Raw genomic sequence first — 23,761 nt, 5'->3', positions numbered from 1 at the left:
AAGAAGGTGCCAAGAGGTCCCAGAAGGCCCCAGGAGGCCCCAGGAGGTCCCAAGAGGTCCCCGAAGGTCTCAGAAGGTCCCAGAAGGCCCCAGAAGATCCCAGAAGATCCCAGAAGGTCCCAGAAGGCCCCAGAAGATCCCAGAAGATCCCAGGAGGCCCCAGGAGGCCCCAGGAGGCCCCAGAAGATCCCAGGAGGCCCCCGAAGGCCCCAGGAGGCCCCGCGGCGGCACCCACTTGTTCCCCCGGAAGAAGTAGGTCTTGCCGCTGGGCAGCCAGAGCAGGGCGGCGTCGAGGCGGTCGGTGGGGACCCCCCGGCCCAGGTCCCGCAGCGCCCGCGGGTACCCCGGCTCCAGCACCGCCTCGTCGAACACCCAGTGCCGGTCGCCTGGGCGGGGCGTGGGGGGCGGCGTCACCGCCCCGCCCCCCCGCGGGCCACGCCCTCTGCCCCGCCCCGCCGGCCTCAGCCCCAGCCACAGCCTTGTCCCACGTCCTCCTGACCGTCCCCTCCCCACCATGGCCCCTCCTCCCCATGGCCCCGCCCCACCATGGCCCCGCCCCACCATGGCCCCGCCCCACCATGGCCCCTCCCCACACCCCCCAACCCCTCCCCAGCCCCCCCCAACCCCTCCCCAGCCCCCCCAGCCCCTCCCCGCCCCCGCGCCCCCCAGCCCCTCCCCGCGCCCCCCAGCCCCTCCCCAGCCCCCCCCCAGCCCCTCCCCAGCCCCCCCCAAGCCCCTCCCCAGCCCCCCCCAGCCCCTCCCCGCGCCCCCCAGCCCTCCCCAGCCCCCCCCAGCCCCTCCCCAGCCACCCCCAGCCCCTCCCCGCGCCCCCCAGCCCCTCCCCGCGCACCTTTGAAGAAGACGAACTTGCCGTCCTTCCTCTCGTAGGCGGTGCCGATGCTGGGGGGCAGCCCCACCCAGAAGTGCCCGATGGCAGCGGGTACCCGTCCATCACCCGCCGGTCCGCACGCGCCAAAACCACCGCTCCTGCCGCGGGGCCGCGCGTCACGGGGGGCGGGGCCTCTGCCGCGCCGGCCCCTCCCCCCGCCCCGCCCCGCGGCCCCCCCGCCCCGCAGCCCCACGGCCCCGGCCCCGCGGCCTTCTCCCTGTCCCCATGTCCTCGGCCCCACATCCTTGTCCCCACGTCCTCAGACCCACGTTCTCAGCCCACATCCTCAGCCCCATGGCCACGTCCCCACATCCCTGGCCCCACATGCCCAGCCCCAGCCCTGCATCCAGGGCCCCACGCCCACATCCTTGTCCCCATGTCCTGGTCCCACATCCTCAGCCCCACGTCCTCAGCCCCACATCCCCACCCCCACACCTCTATCCCCACGCCCCCAGCCCCACCCCCCCACACCTCTATCCCCACACCCCCAGCCCCACATCCCCACCCCCACACCTCTATCCCCACGCCCCCAGCCCCACAACCCCCCCCACCTCTATCCCCACGTCCCGACGCCCCCCGCGCCCCACCTTGAAGACGAACATCTCCCCGCGGAGCATGGCGATGGTGTCGAAGTTCCCGTCGCAGATCCGGGGGCCGTAGGGGGGGCCCGGGGGGCCGGTCGGGGCTGCGGGGCCGCGCGGTGGTCGGGGGCCGGCCGGCGGCCAGCTGGGACCCGTCCCCGTCCCTGCGGCGGCAGCGTCAGCACCGGGGCGGGGGCGGGGCGGGGGGCGGGGGGGGAGGCTGGGGGAGGGGCGGACACAAACCATAGAGCTGCTGGATGCCGCGGCGGTCATCGTCAGGAGGACGAAGGCTTCGGTGTCCATCCATTGGTAGAAGGGGGCCATGATGGCCGACGGGTCGCTCGAGTGCTCCAGCCCCAGGGCGTGGCCCAGCTCGTGCACGGCCACCAGGAAGAGGTCGTTCCCTGGGGGGGGGAGGGGGGGAGGGGTCAAAGGGGTGGCGGGCAGAGGGGATTGGGTGAGGGCGGTCATGAGGGGAGGACCTGGTAGCCCCAAGATGTCGCAGCTGGGCCAATGATGGCCTAAATGGGGTCAATGACACCCCCATGGCCATGACAGGGTCAAGGGGGGGCATAAATGGGGTCAAGGTCACACCCATGGCCATGACAAGGTCAAAGGGGGGGGCCTAAATTGGGTCAAGGGCACCCCCATGGCCATGACAGGGTCAAGGGGGGGCCTAAATTGGGTCGAGGCCACACCCATGGCCATGACAAGGTCAATGGGGCCCTCAGTTGGGTCAAGGGCACCCCCATGGCCATCACAAGGTCAAGGGGGCCCTCAGTTGGGTCAAGGGCACCCCCATGGCCATCACAAGGTCAAGGGGGCCCTCAGTTGGGTCAAGGGCACCCCCATGGCCATCACAAGGTCAAGGGGGCCCTCAGTTGGGTCAAGGGCACCCCCATGGCCATCACAAGGTCAAGGGGGCCCTCAGTTGGGTCAAGGGCACCCCCATGGCCATCACAAGGTCAAGGGAGCCCTCAGTTGGGTCAAGGGCACCCCCATGGCCATGACAAGGTCAAGGGGGCCCTCAGTCGGGTCAAGGGCACCCCCATGGCCATCACAAGGTCAAGGGGGCCCTCAGTTGGGTCAAGGGCACCCCCATGGCCATCACAAGGTCAAGGGGGCCCTCAGAGGTGTCGAGGACACGTCAATGGCCCTGACTGGGACTCGCTGGCCCCAAATCGGGCCGCGGAACCCCCCCACGTCCCTGCCTGGTCCAGCCGCGGCCCGCGGTCCGAGGACAACCGGTTCTTAGGTGGAGGCCGCCCCTCGCCGCCGCTCACCGCTGAGGTCGTCGTTGCGGGCCGTCCAGGGCTCGGCCCCGTCGAAGTGGGTGTCCCCGCCGATGTGGGGCCCGGGGAAGTAGGCGTGGGCCAGGAAGCCACCTTCGCCGTCGAAGGGGTGCTGTCGCCGTGGAAACCCTCGGCGAAGAAGATCATGATGTCGGCCTGGGGCGCCCGGCCCTGCCGCACGTCGCCGTAGGGCACCTCCCGGAACCGCAGCGGGGTGGCCGACGCCCACACGCCGAAGGCCCGTCGGATGGCGCCGAACGTCCCCGCCTCCCCCACCTTGGGCGTGTAGTTCTGGATGCTGGAGGAGGAGACAACACCCCGCGCACCGAGCCGTCAGCCCCGCCCCGGGCGAGGGTCTCCGGGCGGCCCCGCCCAGCCGCGGCCGCCGCGCCCGTACCAGAAGGTGATCTCCTGGTGCTCCCACTTCATGCCCTGGATGGCGTAGCGCCGGCGCCGCACGTTGGCCTTGATCTCCGCCCCGAACTTGTCAGGGACGCCGCAGCGGGGGCGACGCATGGCCCTGGGGGGGCGGGGGGAGAGGCGGCGTCGGGGAGGGCGGGCGACCTCAAAGGGACCCCCCCTCAAAGGCAGTTGGAGGACCTACAAGCCTGCTACCGATGGGGTTTGGACCCACAACCCAACAGGAGCTACTGCTAATGGCGGCTGGAGGACCTACAACCCAACGGCCATCGATGGCGGCTGGAGGACCTACAACCCAATGGCCATCGATGGCGGCTGGAGGACCTACAACCCAACGGCCATCCGTGGCGGCTGCGAGGACCTACAACCCAACGGCCATCGATGGCGGCTGGAGGACCTACAACCCAACGGCCATCGATGGCGGCTGGAGGACCTACAACCCAACGGCCATCGGTGGCAGCTGGAGGACCTACAACCCAACGGCCATCAGTGGTGGCTGGAGGACCTACAACCCAACGGCCATCGATGGCGGCTGGAGGACCTACAACCCAACGGCCATCGATGGCGGCTGGAGGACCTACAACCCAACGGCCATCGATGGCGGCTGGAGGACCTACAACCCAACGGCCATCCGTGGCGGCTGGAGGACCTACAACCCAACGGCCATCCGTGGCGGCTGGAGGACCTACAACCCAACGGCCATCCGTGGCGGCTGGAGGACCTACAACCCAACGGCCATCGGTGGCGGCTGGAGGACCTACAACCCAACGGCCATCGGTGGCGGCTGGAGGACCTACAACCCAACGGCCATCGATGGCGGCTGGAGGACCTACAAGCCAAGTTCTGATGACCTCTAGACAACTGATGACCCACACACTGGCCGTGACCGGCCAATGCTCATTGGTGACACCCGGAGGAAAAAGGCCTCAACCTGCACTGGGGGCCTTTGGGGGCCCTACGGCCACGCTGTCACCGATGGTGCCTGGAGGGCCTCCAACCGCGCTGCCACGGGTGACGCTTGGAGGACCAGCCCCCCAAGTACCGTTGCGGCCGTTCGGAGGACCGTCAGCCCGGCTGCCGCCACGCCCACGGCCCGCCCCGGGCCCCACCTGAGGGTCTCGGCGTCGGCGGTGCCGGTGACGGTGAGCCCGTAGAAGCGCTGCATGGCGGCCAGGGCGGCCGAGAGGGACTGGGGCGAGCGCTGGGTGTGGGTCCGCAGGTCCCCGGGGGGCAGGTACCCATATTGCTGCAGCCACGCCTGGGCGGGGGGGGGTGGGGCAGGGTGGGTGGGTGGGGGGGAGGGGGGCGCACCGGCAGCGTCCCCCCCAAATCCTCCCCCGCGCCCAAATTAGCACCCAGCAATTACCGGCCCCCGCGGGGTTATTCTGGGCCCGCGTCCGTCTGTCCTGCGGTCACCCCCCCACACACAGACACACAGACACCCCTCCCCACCGTCCGTCTGTCCTCCCCGTCCCGTGATTTCTGGCAGCGGGGGTTTTCCCGCCCCGGACGCCTGGGTCCCGCGTGGTGTGTCCCCCCCCCATCCCCCCCGTCCCCCCCGTCCCCCCCACCCCGGGCGCCTGGGTCCCTCCCGGGCCGGGGGGGGGCGGGGGGGGGAGCGGGGGAGGGAGGCGGTTTGGCAGACGGACGGATGGAAAGTTGGACAGAGGGAGGCGGGGGGGGGGGAGGCCGGAGGGCCGGATGGATTGACGGTTGCTGGCGGGACAGACGGATGGACGGCGGGAGGGAGAGGCGGGATGGACGGACACGGGGACGGACGGACACACATGGACGGACGGACACACATGGACGGACGGACAGACAGACCCTTGGGCGGAGGGCTGGGTGGGCAGCGAGGCGGACAGACGGACGGACGGCGGACAGACGGATGGAGGGCGGGGGGGGACGGACAGACTTTGGGCGGGGGGGAGGGGGTCGCGGACAGACGGATGGCCTTTCAGACAGAGGCGCGGATGGACAGACAGACATACAGCCCGGAGGCTAGTGGAGGGAGGCAGACAGACGGACAGAGCCCTCCCAGCCTCCCCCCACCCCCCCCCCGCCCCCGCACCGTGTTTTGGGGGGAAAAAATGCGGAAAAAGCAGAAGTGCCGCGGGGGGGGGGGGGGGAACCCGGGAAAATGGGGGGTGGGGGGTGGGGGAGGGGGGGGGAATAAAAAAGGCCGAAAGAGGGAAAAAGGGGAGGAAGAGGAAGGCGCGAGGGGGGAAACGTGGCCGGGGAGGGGGGGGGAGCGGGAACAAAGGAATGGGAAAGTTGGCAGCGGAGGAGTGTGGGAGGGGAGCGGCAGCAGCACCCCGCGCGGGGTCCCCTCGGGGGCTCCCCCACGCCTGGGGACCCCCCGACCCCCGCCATCCCCACGGAGGGGAGCCCCGGACCCTTGGGGACCCCCCGACCCCCGCCATCCCCACGGAGGGGAGCCCCGGACCCTTGGGGACCCCCCGACCCCCGCCATCCCCATGGAGGGGACCCCCGGACCCTTGGGGACCCCCCGACCCCCGCCATCCCCACGGAGGGGAGCCCCGGACCCTTGGGGACCCCCCGACCCCCGCCATCCCATGGAGGGGACCCCCGGACCCTTGGGGACCCCCCGACCCCCGCCATCCCCATGGAGGGGACCCCCGGACCCTTGGGACCCCCCGACCCCCGCCATCCCCATGGAGGGGACCCCCGGACCCTTGGGGACCCCCCGACCCCTGGGGTCCCATGGAGGGGACCCCGGAATGCCTGGGGACCCCCCCCGACCCCTGCATCCCCTTGGAGGGGACCCCCGACCCCTGGATCCCAATGGAGGGGACCCCCAGGTGCTTGGGGACCCCCAGACCCCTGCATCCCCATGGAGGGGACCCCCAGATGCTTGGGGACCCCCGGAATCCTGGATCCCCATGGAGGGGGACCCCCATCACGCCCCGCCTCCTGGGTCCTCACGGTTGGCGACCCCCAAACCCGTGTGTCCCCACGGAGGGGGACCCCCAGACCCCTGCTTCCCCATGGAGGGCACCCCCAGGTGCTTGGGGACCCCCACACGCCTGGTCCCACATGGAGGGGACCCCCCCGGACCCCTCGGTCCCCCCATACGATCCCCCCCCCTTTCCCCGCACGCCCGGGTCCGCCCGGATGCCCGGGTCCCCCTGGAGGGGTGCGATGGCCGGACGCCCCCTAAATGGGGGGGGGGAATGGGGGGGGGGCATCCCGCTCTCATGTGTCCCCTAATTGGGGGGGGGGGCGGGGGGGGGCCATCCGGGACGCCGGGGTCCCCTACTTGGGGGTGTGGGGGAGCATCCCGGGCGCCTGGGTCCCCCCGGCGGGGACTGGGGGGGGGAAGGGGGGGATGGGGGGGATGGCGGGGGTCGGGGGTCTCACCTCGGGGCTGAAGCGGGGCTGGGGGCGGCGGGGGGGGGCAGCACCCCCAGGAGGAGCCCCAGCAGCAGCAGCCGGGCCGGGGCCATGGTGCCGGTCTGGGCTCGGCCGGGCGGCGCCGGGGGAAGGCACCGGGGGGGCGGCGCCGGGGGGGGGGGGCCAAAGAGGGGGGGGAGGGGAGGGGGGAGGGGGCGCACCGGGAGGACGCGGGGTTGGACCCCCCCGTCGCCGCCAGGGGGAGCCCCGGGTTCCCCCCGGGGGGGGGTGTCACGCGGAGGGGGGGGGGGGGGGATGGGCTGTCCAGACGGGTGGGGGAGGGGCAGGATGTGGCTCCCCCCCCCCCCCTTCCCATCCATCAGCACCTTCCCCGCTGACTCAGCGTCCGCGGGAGAGAGCCCAGGCGTCCGGGATGCTCTGACGTCATCATCCGGGGGGGGGGGCACACCCCACCCCACCCCACCCCCAGAAACCCCACCGCCCCACACTGTCCTCAGGGGACCCAGGCGCCCGGGTGGTCCCCCCTCTCCCTCCCCCCGCCCCACGGCGGTGCCTGGGGCCCTGAGGGGCACCTGGGGGTCCCCAGGGGGCACTTGGGGGTCCCCAGGAGGCACTTGGGGGTCCCCAGGAGGCACTTGGGGGTCCTCAGGGGGCACTTGGGGGACCCTATGGGTCATTTTGGGTCCCAAGGGGGCATCTGGGGGTCCCCGGGAGCAGCTGGGGGTACCTATGGGGCATTCAGGGGTCCCTATGGGGTATGTAGGGGGTCCCTGGGGGCTATTCAGGGTACCTATGGGGCACTTGGGGGTCCCCAGGGGGCACTTGGGGGTCCCTATGGGGCATTTAGCAGTCCTATGGGGTATTTAGGAGTCCCTATGGAGTGTTTGGGGAGGCCCATGGGGGTATCTGGGGTCCCTGGGGGGAGATTTGGGGTTCCACTGGGGCACTTGGGGGTCCCCATGCGGTACTTGAGATATCTATGGGGTATTTGGGGTCCCCTGGGGTTATTTTGGAACCCCCAGGGTAGGTGGGGCGTCTATGGGGGTGTTTGGGTCCCCTATGGGGTATTTGGGGGGTCTTTGGGGGGTATTTGGGGTCCCTATGGGTGTTGGGTCCCCTATGGGTATTTGGGGGGGTCCCTATGGGGTATTTGGGGGGTCTTTGGGGGGTATTTGGGGTCCCTACGGGGTGTTTGGGGTCCCCTATAGGGTATTTGGGGGTCTCTGGGGGGTATTTGGGGTCCCTATGGGGTGTTTGGGGTCCCCTATGGGGTATTTGGGGGGTCTTTGGGGGGTATTTGGGTCCCTATGGGGTGTTTGGGTCCCCTATGGGGTATTTGGGGGGGTCCCTGGGGGGTATTTGGGGGGTCTTTGGGGGTATTTGGGGTCCCCTATGGGGTATTTGGGGGGTCCCTGGGGGTATTTGGGGGTCTTTGGGGGGTATTTGTGGTCCCTATGGGGTATTTGGGTCCCCTATGGGGTGTTTGGGGGCATCTATGGGGCTGTTTGGGGTCCCTATGGGGTGTTTGGGGACCCCTATGGGGTATTTGGGGGGTCCCTGGGGGGTATTTGGGGGGTCTCTGGGGGGTATTTGGGGTCCCCATGGGGTGTTTGGGGACCCCTATGGGGTATTTGGGGGCCATTCAGGCCTTCCCGCCTCCTTTGGGGCGGGGCCTGATTTGGCCCCGCCCCTTCCCACCAGCCCACGCCCCTTTCGGGCCAGCCCCACCCCTTCCTTCTGCATCTATTAACATTTAAAGGGCAAGCACCCCCCGGCCCTTGCCCCTTTAAGAGGGCGGGGGCGTGTCCTGGAGTATCCCCACCCCTTCGGGGGTGACGTATGGCGGGGCGGGGCCGGGGGCGGGGCTTGGCTGCCGGACGCGGGCAGCGCCGGATCCATCCCGCAGGTGGCGCTGGGGGGGCCTGGGAGGGATTGGGGGGCACTGGGGGGGACTGGGGGGGGGCTGGGGGGGGATTGGGGGGGACTGGGATGGACTGGGGGTGACTGGGGGGGGATTGGGGGGGACTGGGGGGGATTGGGGGGGATTGGGGGGACTGGGATGGACTGGGGGGGCACTGGGGGGGACTGGGGGGGATTGGGGGGACCGGGATAGGACTGGGGGTGACTGGGATGGACTGGAGGGGACTGCAGGGGGATGGGGATGGAACTGGGGGGACTGGGGGGGACTGGGGGGGTGGTCTGGGGTATTCTGGGGGCACTGGTGAGATCACTGAGGGGTAATGGGATATGCTGTGGGGACGCTGGAAATACTGGGGTGTACTGGGGGGGACACTGGGATGCACTGGGGGGGCACTGGGGGGACTGGGGGGGGTCACTGGGATGTACTGGGGGGGGTACTGGGGGGACTGGGGTATACTGAGAGGGAACTGGGGGGCACTGGGGGGGCACTGGGGGGGCACTGGGGGGGGTGTCACAGGTTATACGGGAGCTCACTGGGTTATTCTGGAGGCCGGGGGGGGTCCCCACCTCTCCCCTCCCCCCAGCCCCCCCCCGAATGGATCCGGCCGCCCCCCCCCGCCGGGGCACCCCCCCCCCGCTGCTCCGCGCCCCCGCCCTGGAGGAGGGGCCCCCTCCGCCCCTGCCCCGCCCCCCCCCGGGGTCCCCCCCGGGGTCCCCCCCCCTCCGCGCCGTCCTGCTGGGCCCCCCCGGGGTGGGCAAGAGCAGCCTGGCCCGAGCCTTCGCCTGGCCCGGCCCCCCCGGGACCCCCCCCCCCGCACCACGAGGGGCCCGGTGAGTCCGGGGGACCCCCAGGCTTTGGGGTGTCCCACCCCCCCGCCCCGGATCGGGGGTCCCCTGTGTGCTTTGGGGGCTCCGAGGGGGCTCCGAGGGGGATTGGGGGTCCCCTGGGGGGGGGGGTGGCAGGATTCTGAGGGCATTTGGGGGTGACTGAGGGGTTTGGGGGGGCTCCGAGGGGGTTTGGGGGGCTCCTGGGGAGGTTTGGGGGGGCTGAGGGGGCTTGGGGGGCTCCTGTGGGGGTTTGGCAGGATCCTGAGGGGGTTTGGGGGGTCTCTGAGGGGGTTTGGGGGGCACCTAGGGGGGGTTTGGGGGGTCTCTGAGGGGGTTTGGGGGGATCCTGAGGGGATTTAGGGGGGGCTCTGTGATAAGGGGTGGGGGCCCAGATGTTGGGGGGGTCCCAGGTGATAAGGGGGGGACGGGGGAGGCTCCCTTGGGCAATGAGGGTCCCCAGGGGGGTTGGGGGGGGGTCCCAGATGTTGGAGGGGATTTGGGGGTCCCGGGGGTTTGGGGGCGCCCCCTGCTGACCCCTCCCCCCGGCAGAGCCCCCCCGCGAGCGGCGGCTGCGGGTGGACGGGGCGCCGGCCGCGCTGGTGCTCTACGACGACGACGAGGAGGTGGGGGCGTGGCCTATGCTAATGTATGCAAATGGCGGGGGCGGGCGGTGGGGGCGCGGGATGCAAATGAGGCGGGCGGGGGCGGGCGCGGGGGGGCGGGGCGGGCGGGGGGGCGGGGGCGGGCATGCAAATGAGCGCGGGGGGCGGGGCCGGGCATGCGCGCGGCGCTGCTTTATGCAAATGAGAGGGGGCGGGGTTTCCACATGCAAATGAGGCGTTCTCTCCATGCAAATGAGGGTGACGCTGCTCAGTGGCTGCGGGTGCAAACGGGGGGCGGAGCTCTACATGCTAATGAGGGGGCGGGGCAGGACACGACATGCAAATGAATGGGGTGGGACCCCGCTATGCAAATGAGGCGAGGGGGCGCGCGCTGGGGTCGGTCACGGGGAGGCGGGGCCTAGCATGCAAATGAGGGAGCGTGCGGGGGACCAAGGGGCGGTGCCAGAGGGAGGGGGCGTGGCTATGCAAACGCACCCCTCGAGGGGGCGTGGCATCGCCGGGGAGGGGGCGTGGCTATGCAAACGAGGGCTTTGGTGCCAGGGAGGAGGCTCCCTGGTGCCCAGCGGGGTCCGCGTTATGCAAATGAGGGGCGTGACTATGCAGATGAGGGGCGTGGCTGTGCAAACGAGGGGCGTGGCACCGCTGGGGGGGGCACACCCTGCCGTACACAGAGCTGTGGGGGGTGGGGGGGGATTTGGGGGGGGGGGGTGTGCATGGGAGGGGGGTGTGGGGGTTGCGAGTGAGTGGGCGTGGCCGCGCGGCCGAGGGGGCGTGTCCCCGCGAGCGCGGTGGGCGTGTCCGCAGGCGGCGGGCGGGGCGGACGCCGTCCTGCTGGTGTTCTCGGTCAGCGACCGCGACTCCTTCGCGCGGCTGGGCCGGCGGGCGCGGGGGCTGGGCGGGGGGGGGCCCCCCCCCCCTCGCCGCCCCCCTCATCCTCGTCGGCAACAAGAGCGACCTGGCCCGCGCCCGGCAGGTGACCCCCCGCGGTGAGACACCCCACCCCCCCCCCCTTTCCCCGCACGCGCCCCCCCCGCCGGGGTCGGCCCCGCCCCGACGCGCCCCTCTCTGTGCCCCTCCCCCCATCGCAGAGGTGCGGGGGCTGGCGGCCGTCCTGGGCTGCCGCCACCTCGAGACCTCGGCCGCCCTCCGGCACCGCACCGAGGAGCTCTTCGAGGCCGCCGTCCGCCAGGCCCGGCTCCACCGGCGGCGCCGACGCCGCGAGGAAGAGGAGGAGGAGGAAGGCGGCGAGGAGGGGGAGGGCGGCGACGCCCCGCCCCGCCGCCGGCGCAGCCTCACCGGCCGCGCCAAGCGCTTCTTCGCCGGCCTCGTGCCGCTGGCCCGGCAGCGCTCCAAGTCCTGCAGCGACCTCTCCGCGCTCTGAGGGCGCTGGCCCTTTAAGGGCGGGGCGCCGCACCCACCCCTCCCCCCCACACACACACCGGGGGGCACGGCCCCTTTAAGAGGCAGGTGGCCCTGCTTTGCAAGTGTGGCCTTGCCCCTTTAAGAGCATTGCCCCTTTAAGGGGCGGCATTGCCCTTTGAAGGCTGTCCTTTACCGCAGGGTGGGCCCCGCCTCCGTTTGCATGGCACTGTCCCTTTAAGACCCGGCTGGCCCCGCCCCTCCAGCGGCCCCGCCCCTCCAGGAGCCCCGCCCACTGCCCCCTTCCCCTTTAAGCTTTAAAGGCGCAGCGCCCCAGCTGCCTTCGCCGCCCTCCGGTGCTGCCGCTTCCCCTTTAAGAGCCTCTTCAAGGGGCGGTGCTCCCCGCTGTGTGCCCCGCCCACTCGGAGGCCCCTCCCCCTCGGCGCCCCGCCCCCTTAAGGCAGAAGCCGTCTCGCCCCGCCTTATTTGTCCCCCCGACTTTAAACCCACCGACAGCTGAATGTCCCGCGCGCCCCTCCTTTAAGAGCCCCGCCCCTCCTTAAAGGGCCGGTACATGCATGTTTGCTTTGCCACGCCCCCGGCGGCCATCTTGGAAGGGGGCGTGGCCTCAATAAAGCCTTCACCGCCTGGCAACGAGCGCCTGGTTCGCTACTGGTCGCTGCAGGGGCGGGGCAGAGCAGGGCGGGGCAGGGCGGGGCAGGGCGGGGCAGGGCGGGGCAGGGCCCCACCCTCGGCACAGAAAAAAGGCGGGAATTGGAGCATTTCGGGGCCGTTTTTCTGGTTTTTTATTTCGCTTCCGATAAAGAAACAAAAACAACAACAAAAAAAAAAGAAAAAAAAACCGAAGAAACAAAACAAAACAAAAAAAACCCCAAAAAACCCGGAGCCGGGGGGGAGGGGAGGGGAAGGGGTGGGGCCGCCGCAGGCCCCGCCCCCCCGCCCCGCAGGGCCCCGCCCCAACGCCCCGCCAGGGGGCGGAGACAGCGGGGCTCGGGGGGGCGGGGCTGGGCACAGGGGGGCGGGGCCCCCCGGCAGGGGGCGGGGCCGTGTTACCTGTGGGAGGAGGCGAGGGTCAGGCCACGCCCATGCCCGGCCACACCCACCCGCTGAGTCCCCCGCCCCCCACCCCCCATTCCACCCCGCCCCTACGCAGGCTGGCGCCTGCCCTGCGAGGCCCCGCCCCCGCCAGCCCCCGCCCGCCCCGCCCGCCCCGCCCCGCCCCCGCCCCCGCCCCCGGCCCCGCCCTCACATGGTCTGGGGGGAGAAGAGCCCCGAGAGCTGCAGGCACTGCGAGGCCAGCGTCTGCGAGGCCAGGTTCAGCGCCGGGCTCAGCGCTGGCGGGCACAGAGGGGGCGCGTGGGGGGCTGCCCCATGGCGGGGGGGCAACCCCCCACACCCCCCCAAACACCCCCGGGACCCTCCGAACAACCCCCATGGACCTCCCAAAGCCCCCCCCAGGGACCCCCCCAACCACCCCCGGGACCCTCCGAACAACCCCCCAGGGACCCTCCCAGCCCCCCAACTCCCCACAGGAACCCCCAACCACCCCTGGGACCCCCCAAAGCTCCCCCAGGGACCCCCCAACCACCCCTGGGACCCCCCAAAGCTCCCCCAGGGACCCCCCAAAGCCCCCCCCAGGGACCCCCCAAACGCACCCCCAGGGACCCCCCAAACGCACCCCCAGGGACCCCCCCAAACACACCCCCAGGGACCCCCAAAGCCCCCCCAGGGACCCCGAAAACCCCCCCAGGGACCCCCCAAACACCCCCAGGGACCCCCCAAACGCACCCCCAGGGACCCCCCAAACGCACCCCCAGGGACCCCAAAAACCCCCCCAGGGACCCCAAAAACCCCCCCAGGGACCCCCAAAAACCCCCCCAGGGACCCCTCAAACGCACCCCCAGGGACCCCTCAAACGCACCCCCAGGGACCCCCCAAACACCCCCAGGGACCCCCCAAAGCCCCCCCAGGGACCCCCAAACACCCCCAGGGCTGCCTCAACGCCTCCCTGGGGACCCTCCCAGCCCCCCGGCCCCCCGGCCCCCCCAGCCCCCCCGTACCGGTGAGGGCGGCGGGGTTGAGGGCCCCCAGGGGCAGCGCCCCATTGAGCTGCAGGGCGGCCTGGGCCGTGCTGGGCAGCTGCAGCCCCGACCCTGGGGGGCACGAGGGGGGGCGCCGTGGGGCCACGGGACCCCCCCCAAACACCCCCCAGCCCCAGAGACGGCTCCCCGCCTCCCCCCCCCCACAGCGACCTCCTGACGCCCCCCAGGTGCCCCCAAAGCCCCCCCAGCCCCATAACAACCCCCAAAGCCCCACAACAACCCCCAAGGCCCCCCAGTGACCCCCCCAGCCCCATAACAACTCCCAAAGCCTCACAGTGACCCCCCCAGCCCCATAACAACCCCCAAAGCCCCACAACAACCCCCAAGGCCCCCCAGTGACCCCCCCAGCCCCATAACAACTCCCAAAGCCTCACAGTGACCCCCCCAGCCCCATAACAACCGCCAAAGACCACCAGTGACACCCCCCAGCCCCATAACAACCCCCAAGGCCCCTCAATGACCCCCCCCAGCCCCATAACAACCCCCAAAGCCCCACAGTGACCCCCCCAGCCCCATAACAACCCCCAAGGCCCCCCAGTGACCCCCCCCAAAGCCCCCCCAGCCCCATAACAACCCCCAGAGACCCCCCAGATGCCCCCAAAGCCCCACAGTGACGCCCCCAGCCCCATAACAACCCCCAAGGCCCCCCAGTGACCCCCCAAAACCCCCCCAGTCCCATAACAACCCCCAGAGACCCCCCAGATGCTCCCAAAGCCCCCCAGTGACCCACCCAAAGCCCCATAACAACCCCCAAGGCCCCCCAGTGACCCCCCCCAAAGCCCCCCCAGCCCCATAACAACCCCCAGAGACCCCCCAGATGCTCCCAAAGCCCCCCAGTGACCCACCCAAAGCCCCATAACAACCCCCAAGGCCCCCCAGTGACCCCCCCAAAGCCCCCCCAGCCCCATAACAACCCCCAAGGCCCCCCAGTGACCCCCCCCAGCCCCATAACAACCCCCAAAGCCCCACAGTGACCCCTCCAAAGCCCCCCCCCAGCCCCATAACAACCCCCAAGGCCCCACAGTGACCCCCCCCAGCCCCATAACAACCCCCAAGGCCCCACAGTGACCCACCCAAAGCCCCATAACAACCCCCAAGGCCCCCCAGTGACCCCCCAAAGCCCTCCCAGCCCCATAACCACCCCCAAAGCCCCACAGTGACCCCCCCAAGGCCCCACAGTGACCCCCCAAAGGCCCCCCCCAGCCCCATAACAACCCCCAAGGCCCCCCAGTGACCCCCCAAAGCCCTCCCAGCCCCATAACAACCCCCGAGGCCCCCCCCACCTTCGGCCAGCTTGGCCATGAGCTGGAGGCGGCCGGTGGCTCCCACCAGCTCGACGTCGTCGCTGCCCTCGGGGAAGGTGATGTCGGTGGTGCCGTCGAGGCGCTCGGTGACCTGCCCCACGCGCATGGGGCGCCCGGCCAGCTCGAAGCCGTTGAGCTGCTCCAGCGCCCGCCGCGCGCACTCGGCCTCCGTGAACTTGGGGAGGGGGAGGCACACACGTTGGGGGGGCGGGGCGGCGGGGGCGGGGCGGCGGGCGGGGCCGCGGGGGCGGGGCGGCGGGCGGGGCTCACCGTGATGAAGCCGTAGCCCTTGGATTGGCCGGTGTCGGGGTCGCGCATCAGGACGATGCTGTCGATCTGGGGGGGGGGGGAGGGGGTCGTGGGGGGGGGCAACGAGGCTCCCCGAGAGCGGCCCCACGGTGCCCCACACCTGCGCCCCCCAACCCACCCGTAACGCCCGAGCCCCACCCAACGACCAAACCGTGACCCCCAACCCCGACCCAGTGACCCAACTGTGCCCCCAACCCCGACCCAGTGACCCAACCCCGACCCAGTGACCCCACTGTGCCCCCCAACCCCGACCCAGTGACCCCACTGTGCCCCCCGACCCCGACCCAGTGACCCCACTGTGCCCCCAACCCCGACCCAGTGACCCCACTGTGCCCCCCGACCCCGACCCAACGACCCAACTGTGCCCCCCAACCCCGACCCAGAGACCCAACCGTGCCCCCCAACCCCGACCCAGTGACCCAACCGTGCCCCCCAACCCCGACCCAGTGACCCAACTGTGCCCCCCGACCCCGACCCAGAGACCCAACCGTGCCCCCCAACCCCGACCCAGTGACCCAACCGTGCCCCCAACCCCGACCCAGAGACCCAACTGTGCCCCCAACCCCGACCCAGTGACCCAACCCCGACCCAGTGACCCAACTGCGCCCCCCAACCCCGACCCAGAGACCCAACCCCGACCCAACTGTGCCCCCCGACCCCGACCCAATGACCCAACTGTGCCCCCCGACCCCGACCCAGAGACCCAACCGTGCCCCCCAACCCTGACCCAGTGACCCAACTGCGCCCCCCAACCCCGACCCAGTGACCCAACCCCGACCCAGTGACCCAACTGTGCCCCCCGACCCCGACCCAGTGACCCAACTGTGCCCCCCAACCCCGACCCTTCGACCCAACCGTGCCCCCCAACCCCGACCCAACGACCCAACCGTGCCCCCCAACCCCGACCCAGTGACCCAACTGTGCCCCCCGACCCCGACCCAATGCCCGAACCCCTCCCCCCCTGCCCCAACGGCGCCCCCGGCCCCGCCCCCGGCCCCGCCCCCGGCCCCGCCCCACCTTGCCGAAGGGCTCGAAGATGCCGCGCAGCATGTCCTGGGTGATGTTGCAGTGGAGGGAGCCCACGTAGAGGCGCATGGGCCCCCCGCTGCCCTTCTGCAGGTTGTTGGCCATGGCCGCCAGCCGGTTCTTCTCCGCCTGGGGGGGACGTGGCGGGGGGTGAGGGGGGCCCTCGGGGACCCCCAGAGCTCCCCCCGGAGCCCCCTCCTCCAGGGACACCCTCAGCCCGCCGGTGGTCCCCCCCCCCAAATCCCATGGGAACCCCAGCTCCACCCGAGCCCGCCAGAACCACGACCCGCAGGAACGGCCCCGCAGCACCCCCAAAACCCCGCGGGAGACCCCAAATCCCATGGAGCCCCCCAAACCCCAGGGGAAACCCCCAAAACCCCACGGGGGAGCCCCAGGAACCCCACGGGGGAGCCCCCCAAAACGAGTCCCCGCAAACCCCGCAAGAAACCCCCCGAACCCCCCCAAGAGCCCCCCAAACAACACAAGAAGTCCCCTGAGCCCCACAGGAACCATCCCGAACCACCCAAGAACCCCCCAAACGGGTCTCCCTGAGCCCCCCATGAACTTCCTGAACCCCTTAAGAAGCCCCTGAACCCCCCAAGATCCCCCCAAGCCCCTCAAGACCGCCCCGAAGCACCCAAGAATCCCCCCTGAACCCCCCAAGGACCTTCCCAAACCCCCTAAGAAGCCCTCAATCCCCCCAAGGACCCTCCCAAACCCCCTAAGAAGCCCTCAATCCCCCCAAGGACCCTCCCAAACCCCCCAAGAAGCCCCTGAGGCCCACAAAGCCCCCCTGAACCCCCCAACAAGCCCCCTGAGCCCCCCCAAAACCCCCCAAGGACCCTTACAAACCCCCCAAGAAGCCCCTCAAACCTCCCAAGGACCCTCCGAAATCCCCCAAGAAGGCCCTTAATCCCCCCAAGGACCTTTCCAATCCCCCCAAGGACCCTCCCAAACCCCCCAAGAAGCCCCCAAAACCCCCAAGGACCCTTCCAAACCCCCAAGCCACCCCTCAATCCCCCCAAGAAGCCCCTCAATCCCCCCAAGAAGCCCCTCAATCCCCCCAAGCCACCCCTCAATTCCCCCAAGAAGCCCCTCAATCACCCCAAGGACCCTTCCAGACCCCCCTAAGGACCCTCCCAAACCCCCCAAGGATGCTCCCAAACCCCCCCAGAAGCCCCCAAACCCCCCAAGGATGCTCCCAAACCCCCCCAAGGTCCCTCCCAAACCCCCCCAAGGTCCCTCCCAAACCCCCCCAGAAGCCCCGCAAACCCCCCCAGAAGCCCCCCGCGCACCTGGGAGGCCTGGACGATGATGGGGACGCCGAGCAGGCGCTGGCCCGTCAGGCCGATGGCCAGCGGCACCGACTGGATCTCGCAGAACTCCACGTAGGCGATGCCCTTGGAGCGGCGCGAGTTGCGGTCCGAGATGATGCGCACGTCCCGCACCTGGGGGCGGGGGGTCAGCGGCGCCGGGGGGGGTCGGTGACACCGTGGGGGGGTCAGGGGCACCGAGGGGGGGTCGGGGGTATCATCAGAGGGACATGGAGGGGGTCAGTGACACTGTGGGGGGCTTGGGGGCACCGTCAGAGGGATGTGGGGGGGGGTCGGGGGCACTGTAGGGGGGTCAGAGGCACCATGGGGGGGGTCAGTGACACCATGGGGGGGGTCAGGGGCACCATGGGGGGGGTCAGGGGCACCATGGGGGGGGGGAAGGGCACAGTCAGAGAAACATGGGGGGGTCGGGGCACCGTGGGGTGGGTCAGTGACACCGTGGGGGGGTCGGGGGTATCATCAGAGGGACATGGAGGGGGTCAGTGACACTGTGGGGGGCTTGGGGGCACCGTCAGAGGGATGGGGGGGGGGTTGGGGCCACCATGGGGGGGTCAGTGACGCCGTAGGGGGGGTCAGGGGCACCGTGGGGGGGGTCAGGGGCACCGTGGGGGGGGTTCAGGGGCACCACCAGAGGGATGGCAGGGGTTCGGGGCACCGTGGGGGGGGGTCAGGGGCACCGTGGGGGGGGAAGGGCACAGTCAGAGAAACATGGGGGGGTCGGGGCACTGTGGGGGGGGTCAGTGACACTGTAGGGGGATCAGGGGCACCATGGGGGGGGTCAGTGACACCATGGGGGGGGTCAGGACACCGTCAGAGAAACATGGGGGGGTCAGGGGCACCACCAGAGGGACATGGGAGGGGTCACGGGTGCCGTGGGCACCAGCAGAGGAATGTGGGTGGGATGGTGGACCCTCGGGGCCCCATCAGCGGGACGTGGGGGGGATGGTGGCCCCTGGGGAGGGGTCGGCGGCCCCCGGGGCGGCCCCCACCTTGCCCACGGCGGAGAAGAAGTCCTCGAGGTCGCGGGGGCGGATGCGGGCGGCCAGCTGCATGCAGAACACGGTGCGGGCGTCGCGCTCCTCGGGGCTCAGGCTGCCCAGGGGCTCCCTGCCGACAGATCAGGGGGTGGTGGGCGGGGGGCGGCGCCTCCCCGCGGCCCCCTGCCCCCCGCGGGCCCCCCCCCGGCCCCGACTCACCGCACGGGGCTCTTCTCTCGGTACAGCGGGCTCTTGCTGTGGCCGAAGCGGCGCCTGCAGGGGACGAGGGGGGTCACCGGGGAGGATCCGGGGGCGTCTCGGGGGGCTTGAGCAGGATTTGGGGGGACTTCGGGGGGGGTTGAGAGGATTTGGGGGTATTTTGGGGGGTTGGGAGGCCTTTGGGCAATTTTGGGGAGAATTTAGAAAGGATTTGTGTACGTATTGGGGGGATTTGGGGGGTTTAAAAAGGATCTGGGGGAGTCTGGGGGCATTGAGAAGGATTTTGGGGGGCTTTGGGGGATCTAAAAAGGATCTGGCTACGTATTGGGGGGCCTCAGGGAACTTCAGGAGGATTTGGGGGACTTTGGGGGGATTGAGAAAGGATTTGGGGGTATTTGGGGGGAGTTTGGGGGGCTTCTGGGGATTTAAAAGGACCTGGGTACGTATTGGAGAGCATTTGGGGACACTGAGGGGGATTTTGGGGGGCTTTAGGGGATCTAAAAGGACCTGGGCACGTATTGGGGGGCATTTGGGGGGCTGTAGGGGATCTAAAAGGACCTGGGTACGTATTGGGGGGCATTTGGGGACACTGAGGGGGATTTTGGGGGGCTTTAGGGGATCTAAAAGGACCTGGGTACGTATTGGGGGGCATTTGGGGACACTGAGGGGGATTTTGGGGGGCTTTAGGGGATCTAAAAGGACCTGGGTACCTCCTGCGGGACTTCAGGGAACTTTAGCAAGATTTGGGGGGACTGAGAGAGGATTTGGGGGTATTTAGGGGGGGCCTGGGGGGGACTCTGGGGCACTGAGGCGGATTTGGGGGTATTTATCAAGAATTTGGGTATGTATTAGGCGGATTTTGGGAGCCTTTTAGAGATTTTGAAAGCATCTGAGTACATATTGGGGGGATTTGGGGGCACTAGGGGATTTTGGGGGGATTTGGAGAGGATTTGGGGTATTTGGGGGCATCAAGGGGGATTTTGGGGAAATTTAGAGAGGATTTGGGGGCATTTCGCGGTGTCAAGGGGGATTTTGGGGGATTTAGAGAGGATTTGGGGGCATTTCGGGGTGTCAAGGGGGATTTTGGGGGATTTAGAGAGGATTTGGGGGCATTTCGGGGTGTCAAGGGGGATTTTGGGGGATTTAGAGAGGATTTGGGGGAGTTTGGGGGCGTTGAAGGGGATTTGAGGGGATTTAGGAAGGATTTAGGGCATTTGGAGGCATTGAGGGAGATTTTGGGGGGATTTAGGAAGGATTTGGGGGCGTTTGGGGGTGTTAAGGGGGATTTTCGGGGGATTTGGGGGACTCTGGGGGCGTTGAGGTATTTTGGGGGGCTTCAGAGCAATTTAGAAAGAATCTGCGGCTACACGGCGAAACTGAGAGGGATTTTGGAATTATTTAGACAGGATTATGGGGATGCTTTGGCGGGATTTTGGGAGTTTGGGGCCATTGAGGGGGATTCTGGGGAACTTTGGGGAAGATTAAAGAGAATTTGGGGCTGTGTAGAAGCACTGAGAGCAATTCTAGGGATATTTAAAGACAATTTGGTGACATTTTGGGGTGATTTGGGGGGTTGGGGGAGCTTGGGAACATCGAGGGGAATTTGGGGGGAATTTAGAGAGAATTTAGAGGAATTCAGGCAGGATTTGGGGGACTTTGGGTGCGTTGACAGGGAATTCCATGGGCTTTAGACACGACTTGGGGACATATAGAAATATTTCGTGGTGTTTTAGATAGGATTTAGGAATATCGTGGGGGATTAGGGGGAGTTTGGGGCACTGAGGGGGATTTGGGGGCTCTGGGGGATTCTGTGGGCATTTCAGGGGTTTTGGGGTGTCTCAGAAGGGGTTTGGGGGGGTCGGGGGAGTCTCAGAGGGTTTTTGAGGTGTTTCGGATAGGGTTTGGAGCATCCCACAGGAATTTTGGCGGTGGTTTGGGGTGTCTTGGAGGGAATTTGAGGCATTTTACGGAGGTTTGGGGGTGTCTCTGGGAGGTTTTGGGGCATCTCGGGGGGGTTTCAGAGGGGTTTGGGGCCGTCTCGGGGTGTTCAGGGGTGGTTTTGGGGTGTTTCAGAGGGGTTTGGGGTCATCTCGGGGCATATGGGGGTGGTTTCGGGGTGTTTCAGAAGAGTTTTGGGGCATCTCGGGCAGTTTGGGGCACATCAGGGGGGTTTGGGGGAGTCTCAGAGGCGTTTTGGGCTGTCTCACAGGGATTTGGGGGCATCTCCGAGGGGTTCGGGGGTGGTTTTGGGCTGTCTCAGGGCGGTTTAGGCCATCTTGGGCAGTTTGGGGGGGTCCTGGGGGGGTCTAGGGGCGCCTGGGTACCGGGCTCGCTCCTCCCGCCGACGCTCCCGGCTGCGGGAGCGGCTTCCCCGCCGGCGCTCGCGGCTGCGGCTGCGGTGGCGGCTCCGGCGCTCCCGGCTGCGGCTGCGGCGGCGACGCTCCCGCTCCCGGTCCCGGCTGCGGCTGGGGGGGGGTCACAGGGTCACCCCCAAACCCCCCCCAGGCTCCCCCCAGCCCCCCCCTCGGCACCGCCCCACCTGTGTCTGTGGTCACGGCTCCGGCTCCGGCTCCGGCTCCTCTTCTTCCTGCTGCTGGGGGGGGGCGGGGGGCACGTGGGCACAGGGACCCCCACATCGCCCCCAAACCCTCCCCCCAGCCTCCGGTCACCCCAACCCCCCCCCAATATCCTTCAAACCCTCCCCCCAAACCCCTCAATATCCCAAGTCCCCCCCCAACCCTTCACGTTACCCCTAAAATCTCCCATTGGCCCTAAATCTCCCTTAATCACCCCAAAATCCGCCCCCCACCACTGGGATGGCCGCGAATGCCCTGAGCCCCCCCCTAACCCGCCGTTGCCCCCCCAACCTGCTCCCGCTGCTGCTCCCGCTCTCCTTCTTGGCCTCTTTGCTCGTCTCCTCCGCCGGCTGCGGGGGGGACACGACACCGGTGAGACCCCCCAGAAATGACCCCCCCCTCCCCCAGCCCCCCCCCAAACACCCCCCCCAGCCTCACCTGCGCCGCGGGGGTCTCCGGCTGCACCTTGGAGGGGCCGGGCTGCGCCTGGGGGGACACGCACACGTCAGAGCCCCGAAATCCCCCCCAAACCACCCCAAAGACCTTCGGGGGACCCCAACCCCCCCAACCCGCCCCTGCGGGGACCCCAACGCTCATTTTAAGCAACCTTACAGTTCCTTTAAGGGATTCCAAATCCCTTTAGGTCACCCCAAAACCCCTCCAGGTGACCCCAAACCCCTTTAGGTCACCCCAAAACCCCTCCAGGTGACCCCAAACCCCTTTAGGTCACCCCAAAACCCCTCCAGGTGACCCCAAACCCCTTTAGGTCACCCCAAAACCCCTCCAGGTGACCCCAAACCCCTTTAGGTCACCCCAAAATCTCTCCAGGTGACCCCAAACCCCTTTAGGTCACCCCCAAACCCCTCCAGGTGACCCCAAACCCCTTTAGGTCACCCCAAAATCTCTCCAGGTGACCCCAAAACTCCTTCAGTCACCCCAAAATCCCTTCATGTGACCCTAACACCTGCTTTCGGGGCCCCTAAAGCCCCTCTGGGTGACCCCAAGTCCCCTTCCCAGATGTGCCCAAACCCCCTTTCGAAGACCCCGACCCCCTTTCAATGACACCAGCGCCCCCTTTAAATCAACCCCAGCCCCCTTAGCAGCCCCCAAACCTCCTCAGGGTGACCCCGAAACAGCTTCAAAGCCCCGCAACTGCCTCTTCAAAGCCCCCCAGTGCCCCAGGGGTGGCCCCACCCCCCCTTCAAAGCCCCCCAACCCCCTTCAAAGCCCCCCCCCACCTCCTCCTTCTTGTAGGGCGCCTCCAGCATGGCCTCGATGACGATGTCGAAGTCGTCCGACGTCATGGCGTCCGTCTGTGCCCCAGGGACGGCGCGTCGCGGGGGGTGGGACACACACACACACAGATCGCACCCGCCGTGTCCCCCCACCCCTCCTTGCCCACAATGTCCCAGGGACCCCTGGCCCACCCCAGCCCCCCCTTCACCCACCATGCCCTGAGGACCCCCACCCCCCCCAACCCCCCTTTTACCTACAACGCCCCGGGGACCCCCAACCCCCACCAGGCACCCCCGACCCCCCCTTACCCACAATGCCCTGGGCACCGTGTGACCCTCAGAGACCCCCCCTTACCCCCACTGCCCCAGGGACACCTGGCCCCCCCCAGGACCCCGTGGCCCCCCCTTACCCACAATGCCCCAGGGACCCCTGGCCCACCCCGACCCCCCCTTCACCCACAATGCCCCGGGGACCCCCACCCCCCCGGGACCCCCGACCCCCCCTTACCCACAATGCCCCGGGGACCCCCACCCCCCCGGGACCCCCGACCCCCCCTTACCCACAATGCCCCGGGGACCCACGCCCCCCCCGGGGACACACACACACCCCCCCCGGGTCTCACCGGGTCCTGCAGCGGGTTCGAGCCCCCCGCCTCCATCTCGGGCCGCCTGGGGGGCTCCCCCCGAGCGCTCGCGCGGGTCCGGGGCTCTCCCTGAAACGGCGGCGGCGGCGATGACGTCACGCGCCGAGCGGTGAGGTCACGCGCTGCGCCGTAAGGCCCAAAACCCCCTTAATTCACCCCAAAAGCCGTCCCGTCCCGCGTCCCCGTCCCCCCCAACCCCAGCCTGCGTCACGTGCGGGGGGTCCCGCACGGCAAGCCACGCCCCCGCCACCCCGAGCCACGCCCACAGGGAGGCCAAACCACGCCCCCTCGCTGGGAACGGGGTCACCGGCGGGCCACGCCCCCTCCCCGTGAAACCACGCCCCCTCGCTAAGAAACGAGGTCCCCGGGAGCCCACGCCCTCCCGCGAAGCCACGCCCCCTCGCGGCGGGACGGCGGCGCATGCGCGGTGCCCGCTCCCTCCCCCCCCGCCGGCAGCTCCCTCCGCCGTCCCCCCCCACCCCCCGCGCTCGCCCGGTCCCCACCGCTCCCCTCCCTCCCCCGCCCCGCGCTCCCCCGGCGCTGACGCCATCACGGCGCCGTGTGACGCGCCGCCCTCCTGCGCTTACCGGCCCCCCCTGGGCTGGCGGCGGCGGCGGCGGCGGCCCGGACGCGGCGTTAAGATGGCGGCGGCCTCCAGAACCTTCCCCCCCTCCCCTCCCCCGGCCCCGCCGCCGCGCAGGCGCGCACCGTACCGTGCTCCCATTGG

General features: G+C 69.5%; 3 protein-coding genes across 9 annotated transcripts; 1 reads left to right on the top strand and 2 right to left on the bottom strand.

Annotated features, from left to right (window-relative positions):
* Nucleotides 1–54: 54 nt before the first annotated feature.
* MMP14 (matrix metallopeptidase 14) lies at nucleotides 55–6,689 on the bottom strand. The gene is given in 12 exon segments (XM_064475520.1): nucleotides 55–386; nucleotides 851–931; nucleotides 934–963; nucleotides 966–987; nucleotides 1,477–1,634; nucleotides 1,714–1,752; nucleotides 1,755–1,874; nucleotides 2,754–2,873; nucleotides 2,876–3,060; nucleotides 3,160–3,282; nucleotides 4,292–4,454; nucleotides 6,577–6,689. Coding segments are annotated over 12 exon segments (1,431 nt in total). The 5' UTR covers nucleotides 6,650–6,689; the 3' UTR covers nucleotides 55–69.
* REM2 (RRAD and GEM like GTPase 2) lies at nucleotides 4,925–11,565 on the top strand. Of its 4 annotated transcripts, none has more exons than XM_064475528.1 (4): nucleotides 4,925–5,027; nucleotides 9,855–9,928; nucleotides 10,733–10,914; nucleotides 11,017–11,565. In XM_064475528.1, the coding sequence occupies exons 1-4, from the start codon at nucleotides 4,940–4,942 to the stop codon at nucleotides 11,324–11,326; spliced, it is 654 nt and encodes a 217-aa protein (XP_064331598.1). In that variant the 5' UTR covers nucleotides 4,925–4,939; the 3' UTR covers nucleotides 11,327–11,565. The 4 variants fall into 4 exon arrangements, with proteins under 4 accessions (XP_064331598.1, XP_064331597.1, XP_064331600.1 ...); XM_064475527.1 differs by having other exon boundaries at nucleotides 9,855–9,951; XM_064475530.1 differs by lacking the exon at nucleotides 4,925–5,027 and adding an exon at nucleotides 8,147–8,463.
* A 511-nt stretch (nucleotides 11,566–12,076) lies between these two features.
* Nucleotides 12,077–23,739, bottom strand: RBM23 (RNA binding motif protein 23). 4 transcript variants are annotated; one of them, XM_064475522.1, is made up of 16 exons: nucleotides 23,622–23,739; nucleotides 23,014–23,103; nucleotides 22,394–22,468; nucleotides 21,594–21,641; nucleotides 21,447–21,505; nucleotides 21,119–21,172; nucleotides 20,904–21,044; nucleotides 18,580–18,633; nucleotides 18,373–18,490; nucleotides 17,345–17,497; nucleotides 16,041–16,178; nucleotides 14,985–15,050; nucleotides 14,694–14,889; nucleotides 13,369–13,461; nucleotides 12,558–12,642; nucleotides 12,077–12,361 (listed from the first exon to the last, which is right to left on the bottom strand). In XM_064475522.1, exons 2-16 carry the CDS (start codon nucleotides 23,047–23,049, stop codon nucleotides 12,358–12,360), a joined length of 1,320 nt encoding a protein of 439 aa, XP_064331592.1. In that variant the 5' UTR covers nucleotides 23,050–23,103; nucleotides 23,622–23,739; the 3' UTR covers nucleotides 12,077–12,357. The 4 variants fall into 4 exon arrangements, with proteins under 4 accessions (XP_064331592.1, XP_064331591.1, XP_064331595.1 ...); XM_064475521.1 differs by having other exon boundaries at nucleotides 23,014–23,156; nucleotides 23,622–23,738; XM_064475525.1 differs by having other exon boundaries at nucleotides 21,119–21,169; nucleotides 23,014–23,156; nucleotides 23,622–23,738.
* Between the last annotated feature and the right edge of the window lie 22 nt (nucleotides 23,740–23,761).

The sequence above is a fragment of the Phalacrocorax carbo genome, chromosome 29 (genome assembly GCF_963921805.1).
Source record: "Phalacrocorax carbo chromosome 29, bPhaCar2.1, whole genome shotgun sequence".
In the NCBI taxonomy this organism is placed as follows: domain Eukaryota; kingdom Metazoa; phylum Chordata; class Aves; order Suliformes; family Phalacrocoracidae; genus Phalacrocorax; species Phalacrocorax carbo.
This window is presented reverse-complemented; position numbering and strand designations above follow the sequence as displayed.

Excerpts from the sequence above, each read along its gene's own strand:
- REM2 (XM_064475527.1), top strand. The coding sequence starts at position 4,940 with ATGGACGGACACGGGGACGGACGGACACACATGGACGGACGGACACAC. Across the intron at positions 5,028-9,854 it reads ACCCTTGGGCGGAGGGCTGG|AGCCCCCCCGCGAGCGGCGG; the intron begins GTGGGCAGCGAG and ends TCCCCCCGGCAG. Across the intron at positions 10,915-11,016 it reads CCGGCAGGTGACCCCCCGCG|AGGTGCGGGGGCTGGCGGCC; the intron begins GTGAGACACCCC and ends CCCCCATCGCAG.
- RBM23 (XM_064475522.1), bottom strand. The coding sequence starts at position 23,049 with ATGGAGGCGGGGGGCTCGAACCCGCTGCAGGACCCG. Across the intron at positions 21,642-22,393 it reads CGCCCTACAAGAAGGAGGAG|GCGCAGCCCGGCCCCTCCAA; the intron begins GTGGGGGGGGGC and ends GTGTCCCCCCAG. Across the intron at positions 17,498-18,372 it reads TCTTCTCCGCCGTGGGCAAG|GTGCGGGACGTGCGCATCAT; the intron begins GTGGGGGCCGCC and ends CCCCGCCCCCAG.